The 20,503-nt window shown below is 35.5% G+C and overlaps 1 protein-coding gene across 1 annotated transcript in view; it reads right to left on the bottom strand.

The window, feature by feature from the left end:
- The window catches only part of LOC110096219 (serine/threonine-protein kinase ATR), a 32,517-nt gene extending 13,895 nt beyond the window's left edge, over nucleotides 1-18,622 (bottom strand). Inside the window, exons 1-9 of the mRNA XM_028692555.1 lie at nucleotides 18,490-18,622; nucleotides 17,793-18,362; nucleotides 17,616-17,691; nucleotides 13,793-14,141; nucleotides 6,642-7,886; nucleotides 3,184-6,535; nucleotides 2,529-3,095; nucleotides 1,170-1,793; nucleotides 898-1,092 (exon numbers count right to left, since the gene is read on the bottom strand). Coding sequence (XP_028548388.1) covers nucleotides 898-1,092; nucleotides 1,170-1,793; nucleotides 2,529-3,095; nucleotides 3,184-6,535; nucleotides 6,642-7,886; nucleotides 13,793-14,141; nucleotides 17,616-17,691; nucleotides 17,793-18,236 — 6,852 coding nt within the window. The 5' untranslated portion in view covers nucleotides 18,237-18,362; nucleotides 18,490-18,622. The remainder of the gene's footprint in view (nucleotides 1-897; nucleotides 1,093-1,169; nucleotides 1,794-2,528; nucleotides 3,096-3,183; nucleotides 6,536-6,641; nucleotides 7,887-13,792; nucleotides 14,142-17,615; nucleotides 17,692-17,792; nucleotides 18,363-18,489) is intronic.
- Nucleotides 18,623-20,503: the final 1,881 nt, after the last annotated feature.

Raw genomic sequence — 20,503 nt, 5'->3', positions numbered from 1 at the left:
AGCCGACCTTCTGCAATACATCGATCTTCGCAAGCTCCAGGCTCTGATACCAACTGATGTAGTGGATCGTCGGAAGAATCGAACTGCAAGAAGGATTTTTGTTCCCAATCCAGGGAAGAAGAAGAAACAAAGCTTCAAAGCTTTCTAATGGGGATAATATCATTCAATGACTTTTTCTACTACAAAACTTGCTTATATAAGCTAAATAGAATACTCTAGAAGGCACATGTAAAAATCTCATAACAAACTAATTAAAATATGCCTAAGGAGCAATTTAGTTAAGATGCTCTGCATCAGGTTGTATCGGCTGCGGTCCTCTGTGCGGGATGAGTGTGGTGGGACAAACGTGCAGGAGGCACGGGTGGGTCGCGTGAAGTGTCGAGTTGCAGGAACAGGAGTGGTGTTGTCGTGCAGGTCACGAGCGAGAGTGCTCGATCGAGCAGGGAGTTTTCTATTTGCATTCCTGTGTGCCTGAAGATCGAATTAAAGGGCGAGAACGGTTTCTTCATGTAAGAAAGAGGAAATGAGAGAGTAGCGGTTGTGTCATTTGGGCTAAACAGTTACGTTGTTTGGGAAGATCGTGCGTGATATGGGGCCGATCAGATGGTTAGTGGTCAACAATTTGCTTTCTTCTTTTATCATATTTTACTTCCTGGCTGGAGTTCATTGAAGAAAAAATATACCATTGCCTTACAATTGCTGTTTTCGTATTGATGTTTGAGAAGGGAAAAAATCAACGCAAAATGGGCCTGGTCTGGAAACAACTTAATGTTAAAGCAAACAGCTTGTGAAACATATTTTTTCTGAGAACATAATCAATAAATTTGAAGTAAATAAAACAAACTGACAAATAAGAAGTGATGCCAAATTTCTAACAGCAATATTGTTTTTTAATACCTGTGCATGAGGATTTTGAACTTCAATACCACTGGATTTGTGAGATTTAGTCCACTCAACAAGGGGATCATGAATGAAGGTTTCAAGAACACTCATGAGTGTCTCCTTATGTGTTCTCAGTACAGACAGGGTTATCTCACATACTTTTAGAAATACGCCTTCATATCCAGTTATGCCAAGGCCATCTATCATGTTCTGCAACAAAAAAATGTTATAATACTAGCTTTTGTAAGCACAAATAAATCTTAAATTATCCTGAATAGCCCATTTACCTGGGTTAACCTAAAAGGCACAAGTTCAGGCTTCTCCAACTGTAAACCTTTATCGAATAGGCAACTAAAATCGACATGAACACAGTCTCCGGTTGTCGAGTCAAATAGAACATTTTCTCCATGCCTGTCACCCAGCCCAACAATATGCCCAACCATGGACCAAACAGCAGTAGTATGGGCATAAGCAACCCTCGCTCGGAACCAAGCAGCTGGCTCAGAGAATGTGGTCAAGAACCATCGATGAAAAATAGGAGGGAACATTGGCAGAATTTTCAACTTAAACATCTCCTCATCAGGCATCTTACCCTGGCATTGTTCATATATTTTCTTGATCAAGGGATTTGTCCTTTGACGGTCAAACTTCCCACAGGTTATGTAGATATCTTGAAGAATATGACGGAGGCCACGAGTCTGTGGAACCCATTCAACCATACCACAATCTTCGGTAAATGGGATCACAGCAAATGTGCGAATGTAAAGCTTTCTCCTTCGACTCTCTGGGAATTTGGACAAGAGACGGTTTATCATGGCAGTAAACTCCATCATACGAGCATCTTTCCTAAGATCATCTTTTGGCTTGCAAAGGAATGCACGTTGAACACCGTCACTCCCAAGAAAAATAACCTGAAATTGGAAAAACCAGAAGGAGAAACTTTTTTTTTTTAAGGAGAAACATTAATTATACAGAATGTCAATAAATCTGAATCAGATAATACCCTCGCTAAATAATTGCCTGATGGATAATTGGTTGGATTATGTGATTTTAGCATTATTCGGAATTGCATGGTTTAACTTAGTTGAAAATCTAGTATGGATTGCTAGGAAATATTAGCCCTCACCAAGTGCAAAAATTCAGTTACTGAAGCTGTAGCTTGTATTTTTTATGTCTAAGAAGTTAGACACAGTCAAAGAAATAGAGGAAGATAACATGCTTAAATACAAGATAGAATTTTAGCATATTATTTCTCAAGCCTAAAAAGATTTATATTGACCTGTTAGAAATAAATCAACCTTTTGAATGCCCACACACTTCCTATATCCTCATTATTTCAAAAATTATCCCAGGTTTAGTTCTTTAAAACCTTCAATGGAAACAAATCCTGCCATCTTAGATGATGAACATTATTAACATGAACAAGCATGTATACTTGAAATAACCTGAATTTTTTATACCAACCACGAACCCAAAGAACCTTGCCATAGGAAGTTTTTCAAAGGCAAGCAATAGATGTATGACTCGCTACCATTAAGCTGGTATTGCATCATAAGATAATTTGCACGCTTTAAGAAGTTGAGACATGATCAAGCCCTCATCTTTTGTGTTTTCAGAATAAACAACAATAACACTATTCTCCTTACCTTCTTTGGCTTTTGGAGGGATGAAAGAATTTCAGCCTCATCTGCAATTCCAGATATTGTAGGGTGATCAGCAGCTGAGAAAGTGAAGCTAGGAGAATCTGTTTTGCTTGAATCATAGGAGGGAAGTGTGACAGTGAGGGCTTGTTGAATTGGTAATATAATCCCCAGTGGCATCATTCGCTTTAAGGCACTGAACTCAGTAGAGATATTTATTTTCCTTGCCTTGGCCTGTCCTGGGTGAAAGCACAGTTTAATTAGGTGATCAATCAAGCCAGCAAACTGAACAAACAGATTGCTATTATCACTCCCATGGCGGAACCCTTTTCGTGCTGCTTGAATTATCTCAGCAGCAGCATCACGCCTAGCCGCTACTGCTGATTTAGAGACAGCAGCCATCATCCAAAGAACTTGCTGTGGATATTCCTGCAGGACAGATGTAATAATATGCTTGACGATTCTAACAGTTTCTTCATTCTGATGACAGATGCGAGAGACTAGCTGAGACAGAACTGTAAGCCACTGATATGTTGGCAGATCTTTCAGGCAACCACGCATGATACTTAAAACCTGAAACATTACGTTAGAATATTTATAACAAAAAAAAAAAGAGCACCAAAAAAAAGAGGCACACGAAAAAATAAAAAAGAAGCGCTACCCGTGCATGAACAGCTTTCATAGGTTTATTTGTTGATGATACATCTCTGTGGTACATACTTCCAAATTCAAACCAGAGCGTTAGCAATCTTGGTAGAGCTTGGAATAAATTCTTGTGCCCTCTGTGAAGGCCTTTAGCATAAAACAGTAACACATCAGGAAGGTAAGACCACCAGGGCTTCTCATCAGCTGCAGGATTTAATGAACTACCAGCACCAGCTGACGAACCATGTCCAACCAGCAAGTTATCCTCTTGCCGCTTTCTGGCATCAACATGGAGATCATCAAAATACTTCGCCATGAAAAAGTATGCATTCTCCCATTTTGGTTGCAACTCTCTGACTCTTGAATATAGATTTATAATATCTTCCTTCTGTTTTTGGCCAGTGTGATGGATCCATCTTGTATAGAGAAGAATGATTTTAGCCACTTCTTGATTCTCTTTTGATGCTTGTGTGGAACAAAGTAATGGAGGATTTGGCAGTCCAAGTGAAAGACTAGCCAATGATGAAACAACGGCATTGCCCAGCACTTCCACGTGCATATTCAGAAGGCATTGCTCCAATTCAGCTATAGCAGAGTCAGATTTTCGTGTGCTCCATAGAAGCTTTGCCTTCTCCATGTTCACATTAGAAGCGCCTAAAGCATGCGCTTCCAATATTGCTCTATGAGCTGTTTCATAATGGCCAGCAGAGCGACAAAGCTTAGCATATTGAAGCCAACAGTTACCTACTTGTGCACGCAGGTCACTTGCACCAAAGACTAGTCTGCGTAAGGCTAGGAGTGGCTCCCTAGCCCAAAGTGATGGTTGTGTAAATTTCAGTCTATTATCCCAGTCCTTCATGATTTTAGCAAACTTTGGATCTTCAGGACTGAATGATTTTTCTTTAAATGACTCATCCCCTAAAAAAGCATGAAAATCTTCCAACTCACAGAGCAGATGAAGCTTCACTACATATGGGTAGGCCCGCATATAGGAATCCATGCCTGCAGCAGCTAAGGGGACAAGTAATGCATGTTTAGACTGTGCAATTCGCTCGGAAACTAAGAATTGATCTTTCTTCATCATTGCCTGAATAATCTTGGCAAGCCCGATGTCAAAGGAAGCATTATTCTCAAAATTGCCACAGATCAGACCATTTGTTTCTGCACCAGAAAGGTACTCATCCATTAGATCCCACCTGCCTAGCCTCCAAGCGGCCTGCACACCTTGCATGCACCAACTCTTCTTAAAATCAGGTATTCTACATATCAAACCATCAACATGAGTTACCATAGCCTGAAGGTGGCACATATTTAACAAACAGTTCAGAACGCCAGAGTGTCTTTGAACTGAATCAGGCTCCAGCCGCAGAGCTTGCTCACAGAATGTTAAAACTTCTGCCCAGTTTCCTGCCTTCTCATTTATTAGAAGCTGATCTTGCAGGGTAGATGATTTCCGCAGATTTGCCAAGCCTGAAAGGCCATCAGGCTCATCTAGAACACTATATATCTCCATGAGAAATGAGATGTCGTCATCGGAAAAGAAGCCACTGCTCTCAGCAGCCGGATTGAAAGAGCCAGACTTCTCCCGCACATATGATTCAAAGTACATCAGTGCACGAGCATGGGCATGACATCTCAAAGAGGCCTTTGCAAGGGTAAATTTAGGAATGGCAGATAACAACTCAGAAACATTACTGCACTGCACAAGGAGCTTATCTGCATCCAAAGCAAGTCCATTTGTGCCTTTAACCCTAGTTGGTTGTTTAGAGGTTGGTACTGGAGAAGACAGGGAGAGAGCAATTTCTTGTTTGAGGTCATCCACCCACTGCCCAAGATTATCAAGCAGAGTAAAGACAGCCTGGATACAGACTTCGTTCTGTCCCTCAATTATTCCATTAAATGTAGCTCCACTGGTCCCAGAAGCTGCAGCATTGAGAACAGAGAGAATCTCTTCAGTTATGCTGTGACGTCCCTCAACAGTGCTGTGGCAGACAGCATCAAGGACCAAATATGGTAACAAGTAAGTGGCTGTTTGCATGTCATGACGTACTATGCCACGGCAAGAGCTAAAGATACTGAAACGAGACCCAGTTGCATGGGCAGTAAGCTTTCTGATCCAAGAGAATATCCACCTTCGAAATGACATGGAAGGATGATAAATCGGGCCCAACAATGTAGAATCGGTTATGTTTGGGAGTTGAAATCTTGAGGTCAAGCATGGCGCGATAATTTCCTTAATGTAAATAGAAAAACGATCCCAAAATCTCTGGCCCCTCTTATTCATCTCATTGTATGTTTTGCTACTTTCTTCTTCAATTATCTCAGGGGAATCTGTACCTGAAGCATCATTGAGTGATGCTTGGCAACCAGCTAGTTTCAGAAGCTCTTGTATGGCCAAAGCAGCTGAATCCTGAACAATGGTGTCAGATGCAGCCCTGAATGCTCTTGCAAGATGCTTGTTTATAAGTTCAAAAATAAGATCATCATCTGAGCATGCAATTTTGAAACGTTGACAAGAAACAACCTTAAACTTAGCAGGATCAACTGCCCCAACTGCTCCCAAGCAATCCGCACAAACTAATTTAAACCTCTGGCCAACAGCTGTCCTGGACTGCTCAGCGCAGCCTCTAAGCAAAGCTGTGATTAGAGAGCTAATGACATCCAAATCCAGTATGGCTTCCCCCGCTACTAGGGCAGTGATATCTTCTCTTCTCGAATTAAACAGCTTGCTCAACTCACAAGCCACCATATATCTTACATTTAAGTTTTCATGGTTAAGACCATCAATGGCATCTTGCAAGTGCTCCCTCAAAGTCATTGATCCCCTTGCCTCGTGAATAACCATGTTCACCGCAGACAAAACTGAAATACTAGGTAAAAGTGGGAGTTCCCGTATTTGTTGCCGTAGTGTCAACCTGTTCTTCACAATAAGGTCTTCCAAAATTTCCACAATTTTGCTCAAATGAAAGGAAGGGGCTTCTCTATGGCGTTCCAAGCATGGGATAAACGCAGCTACAATTTGTGATATAACATGCTTAATGGTGGATGGAGAGAGTTCAGCTAGTTGCTTGATAAATACTTGCAATACACTTAGACTATCATATTGAAGTGCTTCCTTGTCAATAGCATACAAAAGAAGAACCATAATTTTTGGAACATGAGTACTGAGGTAAGATCCCATCATCTCAATCAACTTCTCTATACGCCTAAGGGCTTGTTTCTGCAGATGAAGGCTGTCAACATGCAGCATTTTCCTATCGATGCTATTAAGGAGTCCAACAAAGTGATTCTTTAAAAAAGTTGGAAGGTCAGCAGATCCAGTCAAGATTACAGAAACCTGCTGGACCATCATTGGAATTATTGCTGTCCTGAAAACATCATTAGAAGAAATAAACTTTAAATGGTATCAAATTATCAATAAAATTAAGTACAGATCATTATAGGCAAAGTGAAAGCTAAAATATAATGGATCACCTTCTTTCAGTTTCATTCATATCCTCCTCTGCAGGAAAGCATAAGAGTTCATCTAAAAGTGCAGGTAAAGCAGCAGCAAAAATTTCCTTCTGGTCAGATCCTGTTTGGACATGATAGAATTCTAAAACAGAAGTTAGTTGCTCTCCATCTGCATGGAGAAGAGCAAATGCGAGCACCTTTGGCAGCCAATTGACAATTAGGGGTACTACATCAGTATCTAAATGGTTCGCCAACTCATGCAATGTTATCATTGCATGATCATCAACTTTGTGTGAAACAATCAGCCTAGGTATAACAAAAGGAACCATCCTTCCAACAAGCTCCCCAGCTTTAATTCCAACAACAGCCTCTGCAAATTCATGGATCATAGCAGGGCGGCTCACAAGCCTCGCAGAGAGATATTCAAATAATCCATCTCTAATGTGAAAGAACTTTGAAAATATCACTTCAAATCCTCCTTTAAGATTCAAATAGAATGACTTGTGTATAAGCCGTGATGCAGTCACTCTTACCATCTCATTTTCATTATCAAGCTGATCAACAAACAAAACAAGTGAGTACAAGAAAAGTTGCCCATGAACATCACAAAAATTCATTATCTCAGCAATTGTTTCCAAAATAGTCATCAAAACCAATGGATCCCCAGTACCGGCTAAAGCATGCTTAATTCTGTCCAAGAACTTCAGCTCTTTTGTCTTGTTGCTCGTCTCTCCATCAATAAACAAGATCTCTAAAATGTGTTTATCGAGAAAGCAACTTATTTCAGTACTCAATGCTTCCCTGACAGCTCTAATTTTGTGGAGGAGCAAATAATCAATACACTCTATCCATTTACATCTAGTACTGAGCAGAATACTCCGATCTGCATGCTTCAGGATTCGGGGAAGGACGTGAACATAAGCAACCAGGAAGACTTCTGTTGACTCCTTGTAAAGCAATTGCAAAAAAAGGGAAGGTAAATTAATGCAAGAAATGTTCATATCAAGTTTTTTATTTTGCAGTTTAGACATGGACAAGAAAGATCCACTGTGTTGTACTCCTCTGTCACATTTGGAACACCAAAACCCACTAGAAAGAAGATCTATTGTCTGAAAATATCTTTCATGGCTACTATTTATAAACAACTGGCAATAGCTTCCATCTGGGTTATCAGCATAAACGCATGAGTTATATAAGCATGACAAATAGCCTAATGAATAGATGATTGATCTGCCAACCACATCATTTTTGCCGGAACAAAGTGACCTAAGAAGATATACGAACCAACAATTAAACAATTTAGAGGTGGTACAAGTCATACATACAATAATAAAATGTTGGATAAATGAGTTCTGCAGCCCCTTAAACTCGTGATTTTCAAAAGAAAATGTTAAAATAAGAAAAAGTATATAGAAGAGAAATAGAGAGAAAACCTGAATCATATTCATTATATCCAACTCCAATAACGATAAATATTTATAGGATAAAAAAAAATCAGTTATTAGTTCTAAAATTAAGAAAGTGATCAAGACAGACAAAACAGAAAAAAATCAGAGCACACAAATCACCGAGAAGACAATCATCATATAGTTGATAAATGGGGCAAATAGATTGCTTGATGAGAGATCGGTGTAAAGTCCCATATCTAATGAAATTTTCACACCCTTCCTCAAGCTAGGAACATAAATATTGATTACTCCTAGCTTGAAAGTTAGGTTATCCAATTGTGATAAAACAAGAGCTTTGATCAGGATATATGCTATCACAATTTTTGTAGGAGTTTTGTTGTTCTTGAATGATCCTTTGATTAATTTTTGTTTCATAAAATATCTAGCAATTTCCACATAATTAGCTCTGTCATGGCAGACTAGATCTTCGATAATGCTAATCATAGCTTAGTTGTGACATATCATAATCATTGGTTCAATAATGTGAATATTTAGAACTCCCAATAATCTTTTAAGCCATATTCCATCACAAAATCCATTAGCCAAGGCCGAGAATTCAACTTCACCACTACTTCTAACAAAAACAGCTTGTTTTTAACTTCTCTATGTAACTAAATTTTTCCATTCGAATGAAGAATAGCTAGAGGATGATTTTCAGTCAGTTATGAATCCAACTCAATCAACCTAAGTAAAGATTTTCATATTTCCATCTATTTCCTTTTTGAAAGAATAAACTTTTTTCTAGGAGCCTTTGTTTAGGCATCTTAGTATCCTATAAACTGCAACACAGTGTTTTTTAGTTAAAAGTATTATTAAGTTGACCGACCACACTAACAGAGCAACACAGGTTAGAATGAGCCTGAAAGAGATAAATAAGTTTTTCAACCAGGCAAGTTATCTTTCTTTGTCAACTTAGAGAGTATCAATATTTGATCGAGAAAATGACCAAAATGATCCCTTAACTCTTTGAGAGGGATCAAAACTATCTAATTATTATTTTGAATATTAATTATCTAATTAATTATTTCATTATTATTTACATTATTAATTATCTAATTCATTTTTAAAATTTATTAATTTATATTAATTAAAATACATAAATTAATTCCTAATTAAGTAAAGACTATTTACTCCTCTTTCTTCTCTTTCGGGTTCTTTGGACTTTTGCATGAGGTAGGGTTTTGAATGAGTCCCTAAAGTCTTCTTCGCCTCCTTCGACGATGTTCCTTCTTGTCGAATCAAAAGTCGCGAAAATTCATTGTTCTTCCTATTGGATCGGACGTAGCAAACGGGAGCTCTCTCACTATGAAGGTAACTATCATTCTCCCTTTCGAAGAAGGGTTTCGATGTTGGGATTCGATGCTCATCTACTCAAGGGGGACCAAATTGATCATACCCTCACAACAACCTTCAGCCATCAGAATTTTCATTGTTTTTTAATGACAGTACCAAAATGGTCCCATTTTAAAGAGTTGAGGGACCAAATTGATCCCTCAAAATAGTTGGGATCATTTTGGTCCCTCCCAAAGAGTTAAGATACCATTTTTGTCCTTTTCTCATATTTTGTTAATATGATCAATAGGAGTATTTGCATGTTTGCAACCCCATCATTTTAGTTTCCTTTAAAAGATCTAATGTATATTTTTGTTGAATGATATATATATATATATCTTTGATCTTACAACTTCTATTCACAGGAAAAATTTTAAAGCTCCCAATTCTTTAATTCCAAATTTATTTGCTAAGATCTCTTCTTTTGATTTCTACCTCATCATTGCTAGTTGAGATAATGTCATCAACATAGACAATCAAGATGGTGATTGGATCAATAGTTTATTTCTTTAATAATAAAGTGCGATCAACCTACTTTAGAGCGTATCCATGTTTTTTTAACTATAGTTTTAAATTTCTCAAACTAGGCTCTTGGAAAATGCTTTTAGTCATATAAACATTTTTTGAGTTTATAGATTTATCTTTGTTATCAAAGGTTTCTAATCCATGCGGATATACACTTCTTCAAGATCTACATTTAAAAAGGCATTATTTATATTTAGTTAGTGAAAAAAGAAAATCAAGATTTATAGGCAAGAGAGGAAAATTTAGAAAAAGTTAATTTTAGCAACTAGAATAAAAGTTTTTTGATAATCCATGCCAAAATTTTGAGTAAATCTTTTTGCAATTAGTCTAGCCTTGTATCTTTCAATGCCCCCATCAACCTCTTAATTTTATATTGAAGACCCATTTGCATCAAATAGGTTTCCTCTCTTTTGGTAAAATAAAAAATTGTCATTTGACATTCTTTTCAAGTGATTTCATTTATTCAATATCAATGACTCTCCATTTAATTATTTTTAATGCTCCCAAAATGTTGTCGGGAATGTTCACACAAGAAATTTTAGTTGTAAAAGACTTAACAGAGAGGTTAGGTTGCTGCAAGAGATGTATTCATTGATCGGATACAAGGTTTTATTATTATAATACCTCTTTGGTAATCAAAACAGATATCAAGATCAGAATTAGTATTACCTTATGAATGATAATCAAAGTTTGTTTTAGAAAGGTGATTTTACAGTAGAATAATGCTTGGTTCACTCATATTTCTTAGATTTTCTTGGTGTCCAGCATAAACCATATTTGTGTATCTTAAATGTTGGAAATTTTTAACATAACCTTAGTTTTTTATTTTAAGAAGGTCAGGGGAAGATGGAAGCTAGATATTCGTAAGATGGATAAAAACTTAAATTCTTGAATAGTGTTGGAAGTCTCGCCTGAATACGAGTTTTGAAAAAAAGATTGGTTGATTTTCAAAGAATGTTAGATCTCTAAAAGTATAAACTTTATCCATGTTACATTCCTAAAAGTATAAACTTTATTCTTTTCAGATAGTAACATTTTTATCCTTCTTACGTTGGAGAATAATTAATAAAGATGCACTTTATGATTTTTAGGTTATATTTACTGCATTCATGAGGTGGGATATGAACAAACGTAAAACACCCAAAGATTTTAAGAGATTTATGTTTCGAGGACGATTTGGCAAGGGGTTTTGAATTTGAGACTCCTTGATGGATTTCATTTATAAAAGTAAGTAGCTAGTAGGACAACCTCTCTCTAATATTGATTATGAATATTGCTAACATTCAAGAAGGATCAAGAAACTATTAGAAAATTTCTACTTTTCATTTCAATAATCTCATTCTGTTGAGAAGTATATATGCAAGACCTTTGGTGTACAATCTCTTGTTGAAGATGATAGTCTCCAATAATTGAAAGAAAATACTCATTCCCATTGTTAGTCCGCAAAACTTCAGATTTTGGCTTTGAACTCAATTTGTATACAAAGATGAAATTTCTTAACAATATAATAAGACTCAAATTTACTTTTCATTAAAAAGATCCATGCAACTCTAATGTGGTCATCTATAAAGGATATGAACCACATAAGCTCGAAGATATTGATCACACAAGAGAGTCCCCAAATGTCACTATGAATGATAGAAAAGATTAAGAAGATTTTATATGTATGGCATAGATATATATTTCTGGTGTGTTTTAAAGGTTGACAAATTTCAATTAAAATAAATCTAGATTTTTATTATTGAAAGAAGATAGGAATAATTTTTTGAGATACATAAACTTTGGATGGCCAAGAGGAGTCATAACATGAATTTAATTTATTTATGATAAGACAGATACTAAACATGTTATTTGTAATGTAACATTCTATTTAGCATCCAAGAGAGAGCGTCTAGCATACGCCTTAAAAATGTCAATCATTTTCCTCAAGACCTAATCCTTAAATTTGTAATGAGAAGGGAAAATTTTAGTAACATAATTCATATCTCTATGGCGACCCTTATAGAGTACTCTTTGGAACATAGGTATATTTTGTGAAATATTGAGATACTCCCCGTCATATGATTTGAAGCACTTGAGTCTACAATCTATGATTGGATATTGTTAATCTTCAAATTAAAGGCCTTTACTACTATACATTTTTGACCCGTTGATCCAATAATGATGTCGAATGTGACTAAAATTGGGCTAGTTTTGAGTTGATTAAACACTTTTTTCAGCATTTTCATTTGCGCTCGATTGAATGATGGAAGTGTAGATGTAGATGGATTAAGAGATTCATGGCATGATGTTGAGAATCCATAACCTTGCTTCCCCAATCTCCAATCAACATATTTCCACAATTTCTAATAGATTTCTTTTACGTGTCCAGGTTTTTGACAGTAACCAAATCAAGGCCTTCTCTTTTTAGATAAATTTTCATTGGATGTACACATACCTTTAGATGTGAGTTCGGAGTTTCATGAAGTTGTTCGAATGCCTTTCTCTCCCATCATGATATTCTAACAGCTTTCCTCTCTCTATGCTTTAGAGAAAAAAATATCATTTTAAATGGAGACTTACAAGATGAAATCTATATGATGATGCCATTAGATTTGAGACTACTACAATACAAATCAAGTATAAAAGCTCAAGAAATCATTACATAGTTTAGAACAAACAACAAGAGTCTGGTTCGACAGTTCACCAAAGTGATTAATAGGCATAGATAATCCCAAGGATAATACAACCATGCTTTAGTTATCAAGACATCATATAAAGGTGAATTATTATCCTTCTTGTATATGTTAATGATATCATCTTGATAGGAAATTATAGAGAAGAGATAAACAATTTGAAAGGTCATTGTTCATTTGTCTGGGGGAATTTAGTTACATAAAAAAATAAAAATAATTAGTTGTTACTCGCATTAGAGCTAAAGCTGAATTCAGAGCTATAGATCATAAAATTTCTAAAAGGATGCGGCTTAAATGTCTTCTTGCATAGCTAAAACTTCTGCAAAAGAATCAATGATAATGCATTGTGACAATCAAGCTGCTATTACCATTACAAAGAATTTAGTCCATCCTAAAAGAACTAAACAAGTTGAGATTGATAAACACTTTATTTAAAAATTTTGACATCAAGGTTTTTTACATCCTAACAAATTTGCTTAAGTGTTGATACTCTAGCCAAAACTCTTAATAAAGAACAATTTTACATTTTAAATTTCAAGTTAGGAATGATTAACATATATTCCTAGCTTGAGGGAAGAAATTCTAGAAAGAATTCTAAGAGTTTCCTCATCGTTTTGCTGACCAATTCCACTCCAGCCACCCGGATTTCTAGGATCCTCGGTCAGCAACACCAGCTTCAGTTTCCCAAAGCCGCTCCTGCAATCAATTGGGATCCTTCTTAATCTGTTGCGACAGCCTCAAGTTTCCACAGACAGCTCCTGCAACAAAGTTGGATTTCCGGAAGTCCGGCTTTGTTGATTTTCTGCTTCATCACCTGCCGGCGGTTTATTTAAATCTGGGTTCTCCAAGGGGTCACGGGATTCCACCCATTTTTGGAAAAGAATTTCCATGTGGAAAGAAAAAACAATCAACATTCAATTTCCTTCAGTATGTATTGATGATCCTTTTTATTCTGGTTTTATATTTTTTCCAGTTTTATGTTCTTTCTCGTTTTGTGTATTCAGTTCCTTAATGTTTCAGGATCTCGATTTTCCTGGTTTCTTGTTTAGAGGAACCTTCTGCATTCCTCTACATTATGTGTATTTCTATCATTTGAAAAGAAAATAAACAATAATCTAAATTAAGGAAATTAATTAAAAAATCGAGAAAAAATTTTAGTAGCACAAAGCAGTAAAGAAGTAGATAATCATACTCCAATCTTTGAAAAATGCTTTCTTGCATTTGGTGACCAGAGTAAAAAGTAATCACAGGTAAAGAAATAGCAGCTTCAACTCGAACTTGTTCAGCTTCATCAGTAATAGCCATGTCCAGAACCTCAAGATTGCATTCCACACTCGAGGGGCCAAGTTTGGAGAGAACCTGGATAGAAAGGCATTTAATCTTCCAGATAGGATCAGCAAGAGAAATACCAGTCTCATTTGTCCATGCCAATTTCAGCAAATAAATCAAATCATCGTATCTTGGAGTGAAATGGCTTAACCCACTTTCATCATCTAAGCAGCCATCGCCCTTCAAAAATAACAACTGTTTGTGAACTGAGCCTGAATCATGCATAAAATTTTACATTATGACCATTTTCATTACAAGTTAATTTTCAGAATATCAATTCAAAACAGATTTGAACGCGAAGATAGAATAGTCCATTCCTAGCTTCTGAAATCCCTGTGAGAAGTGGTGCGCAAGCAATATAAATCATACAAATCATGCTGTTTGACATTTCAAAATCCCTCAAGTATTCACACATGTTTTGCACATCCAATTATAGATCAACATAAGTCATTCTTGATAGGCCGCACATTCATGTCCAAAATGATAAGGAAAATGCTTAAAGAAAGGTTTGTGCTGAATGTTAATATGCCACACATTGACGTCCAAGATGCTAAGTGAAAGGTTTAATCATCACATCTGGCCAACATCCTTCAACAAACTCAAGATGCTCTACTAAGACATAAATGGGACATTTATTTGATTTTAAAAACTGAACAAGAGAGTAATCATGCAATTTTTTTTGTGTTTTGAAAAATGAGTTCACTTTAGTTGAACATAGTTTAAGTAGAAAATTAACCCTATAAGCATACTCTTGATCATATAAAAAACCAGGATTAAAGAACAGTTCTGCATTAAAAGTAATAAAAACAAGAAGGAAAATCGTAAATATATCATTATTTCTGGAAAGTAGTAAAATGTAGCATGAATTGGGCTAGTAGGGAAATAGTAAGCATCACAGAATCCTCACTTGCTTGGGCATCAAACCAAACACTCCAAAGGCCTTGACTTAGCAATTCTTCAAATCCCTCTCCCAACACCAAACCTGCGGCCCACATCCAAAGCCTAGCCGCCCGCCCTGCCCCAATTAATTCTAGATTTCCCCCCACTGCTGTCCACAAAATTCCCCGCCATATCTACCTAGCTCTCGTGCATCCATAAGGTGGAAACCCCTTGAAATTCTTCTCTCCAACATGCTGTCCAGATTTCTGGACAGGTTCTATGTGCTGTCCTGAATTTCAGAACCTAGAAAACTGTTGTCTAGAGTTTTCATATTGCTGTCCAGGAAATTCCGGCAGGACGAGCTGCTGTCCTGCTCTCAAGAAACCTCATACTTGCTGTCCTGAAGGTTTCCATCTGCTGTCTAGAGATTCCAGCCGGTTTCTAGTGCCGTTTCGCCAACAGGAAAACTCTCATTTGCTACCCAGAAGACCCTACACGGCTGTCCACTAGCAGAACTTCTTCGAGATCAACCACCAAACTCCGGAACTTTCTCCTCACATCGCAAATCAGACTTAAGAACTCAACGACAGTGAACTCTTCCCCAAGTCTCCTATCTTCCTAGTTTACTTTTCAATTGTGGTTATATTTTGATTCACAAAGATCGTGCTAATTCTACTCCGCTAAAGCTTAATGATCTAGAGAGTTGAGTGAGGGATCCTTGCATAGTGACTAGTCTTATTGTTAACATATGGATTTCTCGTTCAAAACCTTCCACACATGCAACGTTAGAGTAATTGACTGTTTTAAGATCTTAACCTCTACGCATGTGATTTGGTCTAAGCTTATTTGTCGCCTTATTGTTTTAACTTATTGTTTAAATCAATATAAGTTTTACTTATTATTGTTCTCTAAAATTTAAGCGTGTTAAAAACTTAAATCAATATCACCTAAGCATTATAATCTTGCATCAAATATTCTTCTTGTTGATAAGATTAAAGAGGGAGTTGAGAGTTAACTTGAATTATAGAGATCAACCTCAGAGGCTAAAGATTTTCATTTGAGTGGATATAAAACCAAATACATGGAGAGTAATTTTAATAATAATAGATCTAATGGGGGGATTGTGACTTTCGGTAATCAAATCATTAAGAGTACACATTTTAGATATCTCAGGCCTATTGTTCAAAGTAATGGTGAAATAGAAAGAATTCAAATTGGACGATCAAAGTGGAGGAATGCATTGGGTCTATTATGTGAGAATGTCAGCCATTAAAAGAGAAGCATAAAATTAAGTGTTGAAGAGATGAGGATGCACAGGTGGATGAGTGGCTTTACTATAAGAAATAGAATGCTCCAGTGACAGATAAGATTAGGGAGAGTCGTCTTAGATGGTTTTGTCACATAAAGTGTTGATCTTCCAATTAACCGGTTAGGAGAATAGATGTATTAAATTTGCCCTACGTTAAGAAAGTTAGAGGTAGACCTAAAATGACTTGGTTAGATAACACAAAAAATTAAATTTTTTTATTATATTTAAATAAGAATTTGACTCTTAATAAGACACAATAGACAAAAAGGACTTATGTAGCCGACTCCACTTAGTGGGACAAAGGCTTAATTTTGTTGTTGTATAAAGAACATCTAATCCCTTTATTACAAAAAGATTATTTTAAATTCAATATATATAGTAATCATCATTTATTCCTAAGCACACTAACATTCAAACTATAAACAATGTAACTTTGTCGATACAAAATTTAAAATTTTAGAAAGATTAAGCATGGTAATTTTTTTAATGTAATTATATATTTAAAAAATTTATTTATGAATATCTTCAAAATCAAATCAACATTTGTGGGTTCCGAAAATTCTCATTTTTGTAATTGTGATGTGTGATCCCGGCCTCTCCAGATCATCCGTCTATTTTTTTTTTTTTTTTGCTGAGGTGGAGTCGGTTGGGTATGTAGGCTGGGATCGGCTTGGTCCGAACGAAGGTGTCGGGTTCTCTAACAGTTAGAGGTCAACAACATTCTATGCATATGAGATTTAATAAAGAAAGAACTCTATAACATACTTTATTGATGTCAATATGATAATTAATTTAGATACATTTTAGAAGCATATAATCATTAATAATATTTACTTTTATCTGATTTAATGTTAAAATATTTTTCATAACTGGTGATAATATTAAGGTATGCAATACTAAAACGAGTGAAATAGGAAAACTAATATGAATTTAACAAATAAAAATAAAAATAAAATGAATATAAAATTGAAAATTTAAACATTCTAAAGATAAGATGTTATTAAAATACTCTCTAACAAATTTCATTGTTTCCCATTTGATTTTTAATTTGGGTAGTCTTTAGAAGTACAAAATCATTAATAATACTTCTATGTAATTTGAAGTTGAAATATTTCTTTCATAGCAGGTGAATAAATTTAAGATGTAATTTAAAAGAAAAGATAAAATTGCTAAGCTTATATGAATTTAATAATTACAAAAATAAAATTAATATAAAATTTATTTTGTGCACCTAGTTTTAAGAGCATATAATATGCTTTAAACTACGACTTCTTTATGCATGCGCATATTTACCAGTTTTTAGCAAAATCCCTCAAACATAGGAGAGAGTTAACAAGGCAGATGCTTCAAATTGCATAGGAACCTATCAGCCAAAAAGGCACTGCTGCCATGCGTAGTAAGTTGCACCTCAAATGTCAACAAATTGAAGAAGTTAAATAATTTATTCTGACTCAAGTTTTATTGTTGTAAGGCTCAATAAAGCTAGGAGATTCCTTGCCTTGCAGAAGTAATATGTTGTGAATTGCTACCAAATAAATAGACAATCCAAATGAAAGTGATCCGGTAGTTTTTTCCTGTAACAAATCATCGTAGATTAATTAATCAAGTTCAGGGTGGAGTAATATTTTTAAGTCAAATAAAAAATATATCATAATATTTCTAGTATTCAGCATACCTGTTGGCATATCCATGGAATCCAGGAAAACACCTGCTGAAAGATGATTGTAGCTAAGCTGACATTTGGATATAGACAAAATGCAATAGCAAGCAGACTAAGAGACATTATTGAAGTTTCTGGCCGCAAAGGAGAAGTCCCAGATATTTCAGGTCTTGAAAAGTCAATAAATTTGGAAAGTGAACTTTGCAGATCACTTACATTTCTCTTATTATTCTCAGATGTAGAAGATGCAGTGGATTCACAACTAATATGAGCATCAACAGTAGGAAATGTTCTTTTGTCCTGTGTTTTTTGTCTCTTTATGTCAATATGATTGTTCTGAGCAGACCTTTTCTCACCAACTTTTGCAACATCACAATCTTTGCCACTAACAACTGAAATGCCTTGGCCAATAACATAATCATTGCAAGCATGAGTTGAATCCAGAACACAGGCAGCCATTTGAATACACTCGATTAGAGACAAACAGGGTTTTGATGAGTATAGTACACTAATAAGCTGTGCCGGCTTCCATATATATAAGGGACAAATTTTAGCAATACGTATGTACGCACTACACAATGCTACCTAGAACAAAAATAAAAACTCAGCACATTCAATCTGCACATTTAATCCATGATCGTTCAAATAAAATATGCAGTGAAATAATTTAAAATTGAGAAGGAATTCATGAAGTACGAAGCATGAAAGTAACCTGAAGTTCAGGGCTTTCTGTACTTTGCAGTGATTTGGGGAAAATACCAACTATTTCATTGGCCGTGGATTTGACAACCTCATCTTGACAAGTTGAATACAGTACATGAAGGCAAGCACCAACCGAAGAATCATAGACAATGTTTCTGTAAAAAGTATGTTAGCTTGTCCAAAAAGGTGGTCATAGTGTTTCTTAATTGAAACATAGTATAAATCTGATGCGTGAATTTTGCATGTAAACCAAACAACAAAAGCCTACAGTTAGCAGCTTCTCAATTGAAAGAACTTCATCGGATAGCTTCCCCAAAGGGATCCAATCACTAGTATATATGTGAGTGAAGGAGTTCAGTGATATCTAAAATAATATGATATATGAATCAGATAACTGTATTGACAAACAATATCGTTACTTCCTCGTTGGGAAACATATAATTACTCGTGAAAAATCTGAAAAAGAAAAGAAAAAAAAAACTAACATGATTTGATGTCTCTTCTGGAAGGAAAAGATATTCTGTGACCAATTAGATGTTCTAGGCAATCATAAATATCAGAATAGTTCTTGTTGCTGATTAACTGCATGTTCATAGTAGCAATTAGTTGGAAAATAAAAATAGCTACTTGTGTATTACTCAAAAGTCAGTGCTAAACATTGTATTTCTAAGTTGATATAAATGGCTGCTAATATTTTTGCAGACAATGTTTTGCACAAAATGACTGGTTTTACTACAAATTTATATGACACTGCGGTAAAGGAAAATTTTGCAAAAGTTAGTTTAAAGCCCTTGGATCAAGATCAGTGACTGAATATCATTAATAATCTCGATGATCATGTCAAAGCAAATTAAAATATTTTAAATAGAACTAACCACCATCAATGCATAAAATTTTAGTTCCATCCATAGGTTTTAGCATTTTAATTACCCACCCTGTCCACGCTGGAAAGAAAAGGCAGAAGCGCAGAACAGAAACCAACATCTGATCATATGTTTTGCAACAATAATCTCGATGTTCTTAATAGACAAGCCTGCTGCCTGGTACACCTGAGATAAGAAGCTTGCATCGGGTATATGTTGTTATTTATTCATAGAAAGCGTTCCAATAAAGCATGCCTCTAATGGCACTTTTGCATAACCCATCCTTGAAAACAGGTCAAGTATTCAAAGCTTTGCATAGGCCATGATTATTTACAATACAGTGGTTATTATTTTTTTAAAAAAGAAACCATGACTAAAACTTGATGACAGCAAGACGCGGAAGAACAAGAGCAAGAGAAAAATGCTCCAGCAATTTACTCAACAGGAAAAAAAATTCCATTTATATCACGACTTAACGATATAACACTTCATTTATCACACTTTGAGAAGCTTCGGGCCCTGACATTTAGGGCCAATACAAACTCAGATCATAAGCATTGGTGACTCAAATTCTCAAAATACAGAGCAGCAACAGCTACTCGTAAGTTTGTGAAGAAGATATCCACGAGCTACTGATTGATAAACATACATTCCCTTATGAATTTACTAGAAAGCAATAGAAAGCAAGGGAGCAAGTCATAAATAAATCAAATATGACTTTTATGTAAAATGACAATTTTTTTACGTTCAGTTATTTTCTCAAATGTAATTATTATGCATTTTTTCTCTTTCGTTTATGTGATGTTTTGTTCATTTTACTGCTGTGTACCGATATATATCATTGTGTATTGTTGTGTACTGCTGACTGCTGTGTATCGTTGTGTATTGCTATATATTATTGTTGTATACTGTTTTGTACTGTTGTTATGTACTGCTATGTATTGTTGTTGTATACTATTTTGTACTGTTGTTATGTACTGCTATGTATTGTTGTTGTGTAATAATGTATGTTACATGAATGTTATGTATATTAATTTATTTTTCACATGAATTTAACATATAATTCCTAGAACAATTGCTGGAAAATATTTTACAAAATTAGGTGGTAAAAAATAGGCATGAAAAGATAATTGTTCAAACAATAAGTACATAACAAATAAC

Source organism: Dendrobium catenatum, unplaced genomic scaffold (assembly GCF_001605985.2).
Source record: "Dendrobium catenatum unplaced genomic scaffold, ASM160598v2 fragScaff_scaffold_156, whole genome shotgun sequence".
In the NCBI taxonomy this organism is placed as follows: domain Eukaryota; kingdom Viridiplantae; phylum Streptophyta; class Magnoliopsida; order Asparagales; family Orchidaceae; genus Dendrobium; species Dendrobium catenatum.
Note: the sequence above shows the minus strand (reverse complement) of the source record. Positions and strands in the feature narration are given on the sequence as shown.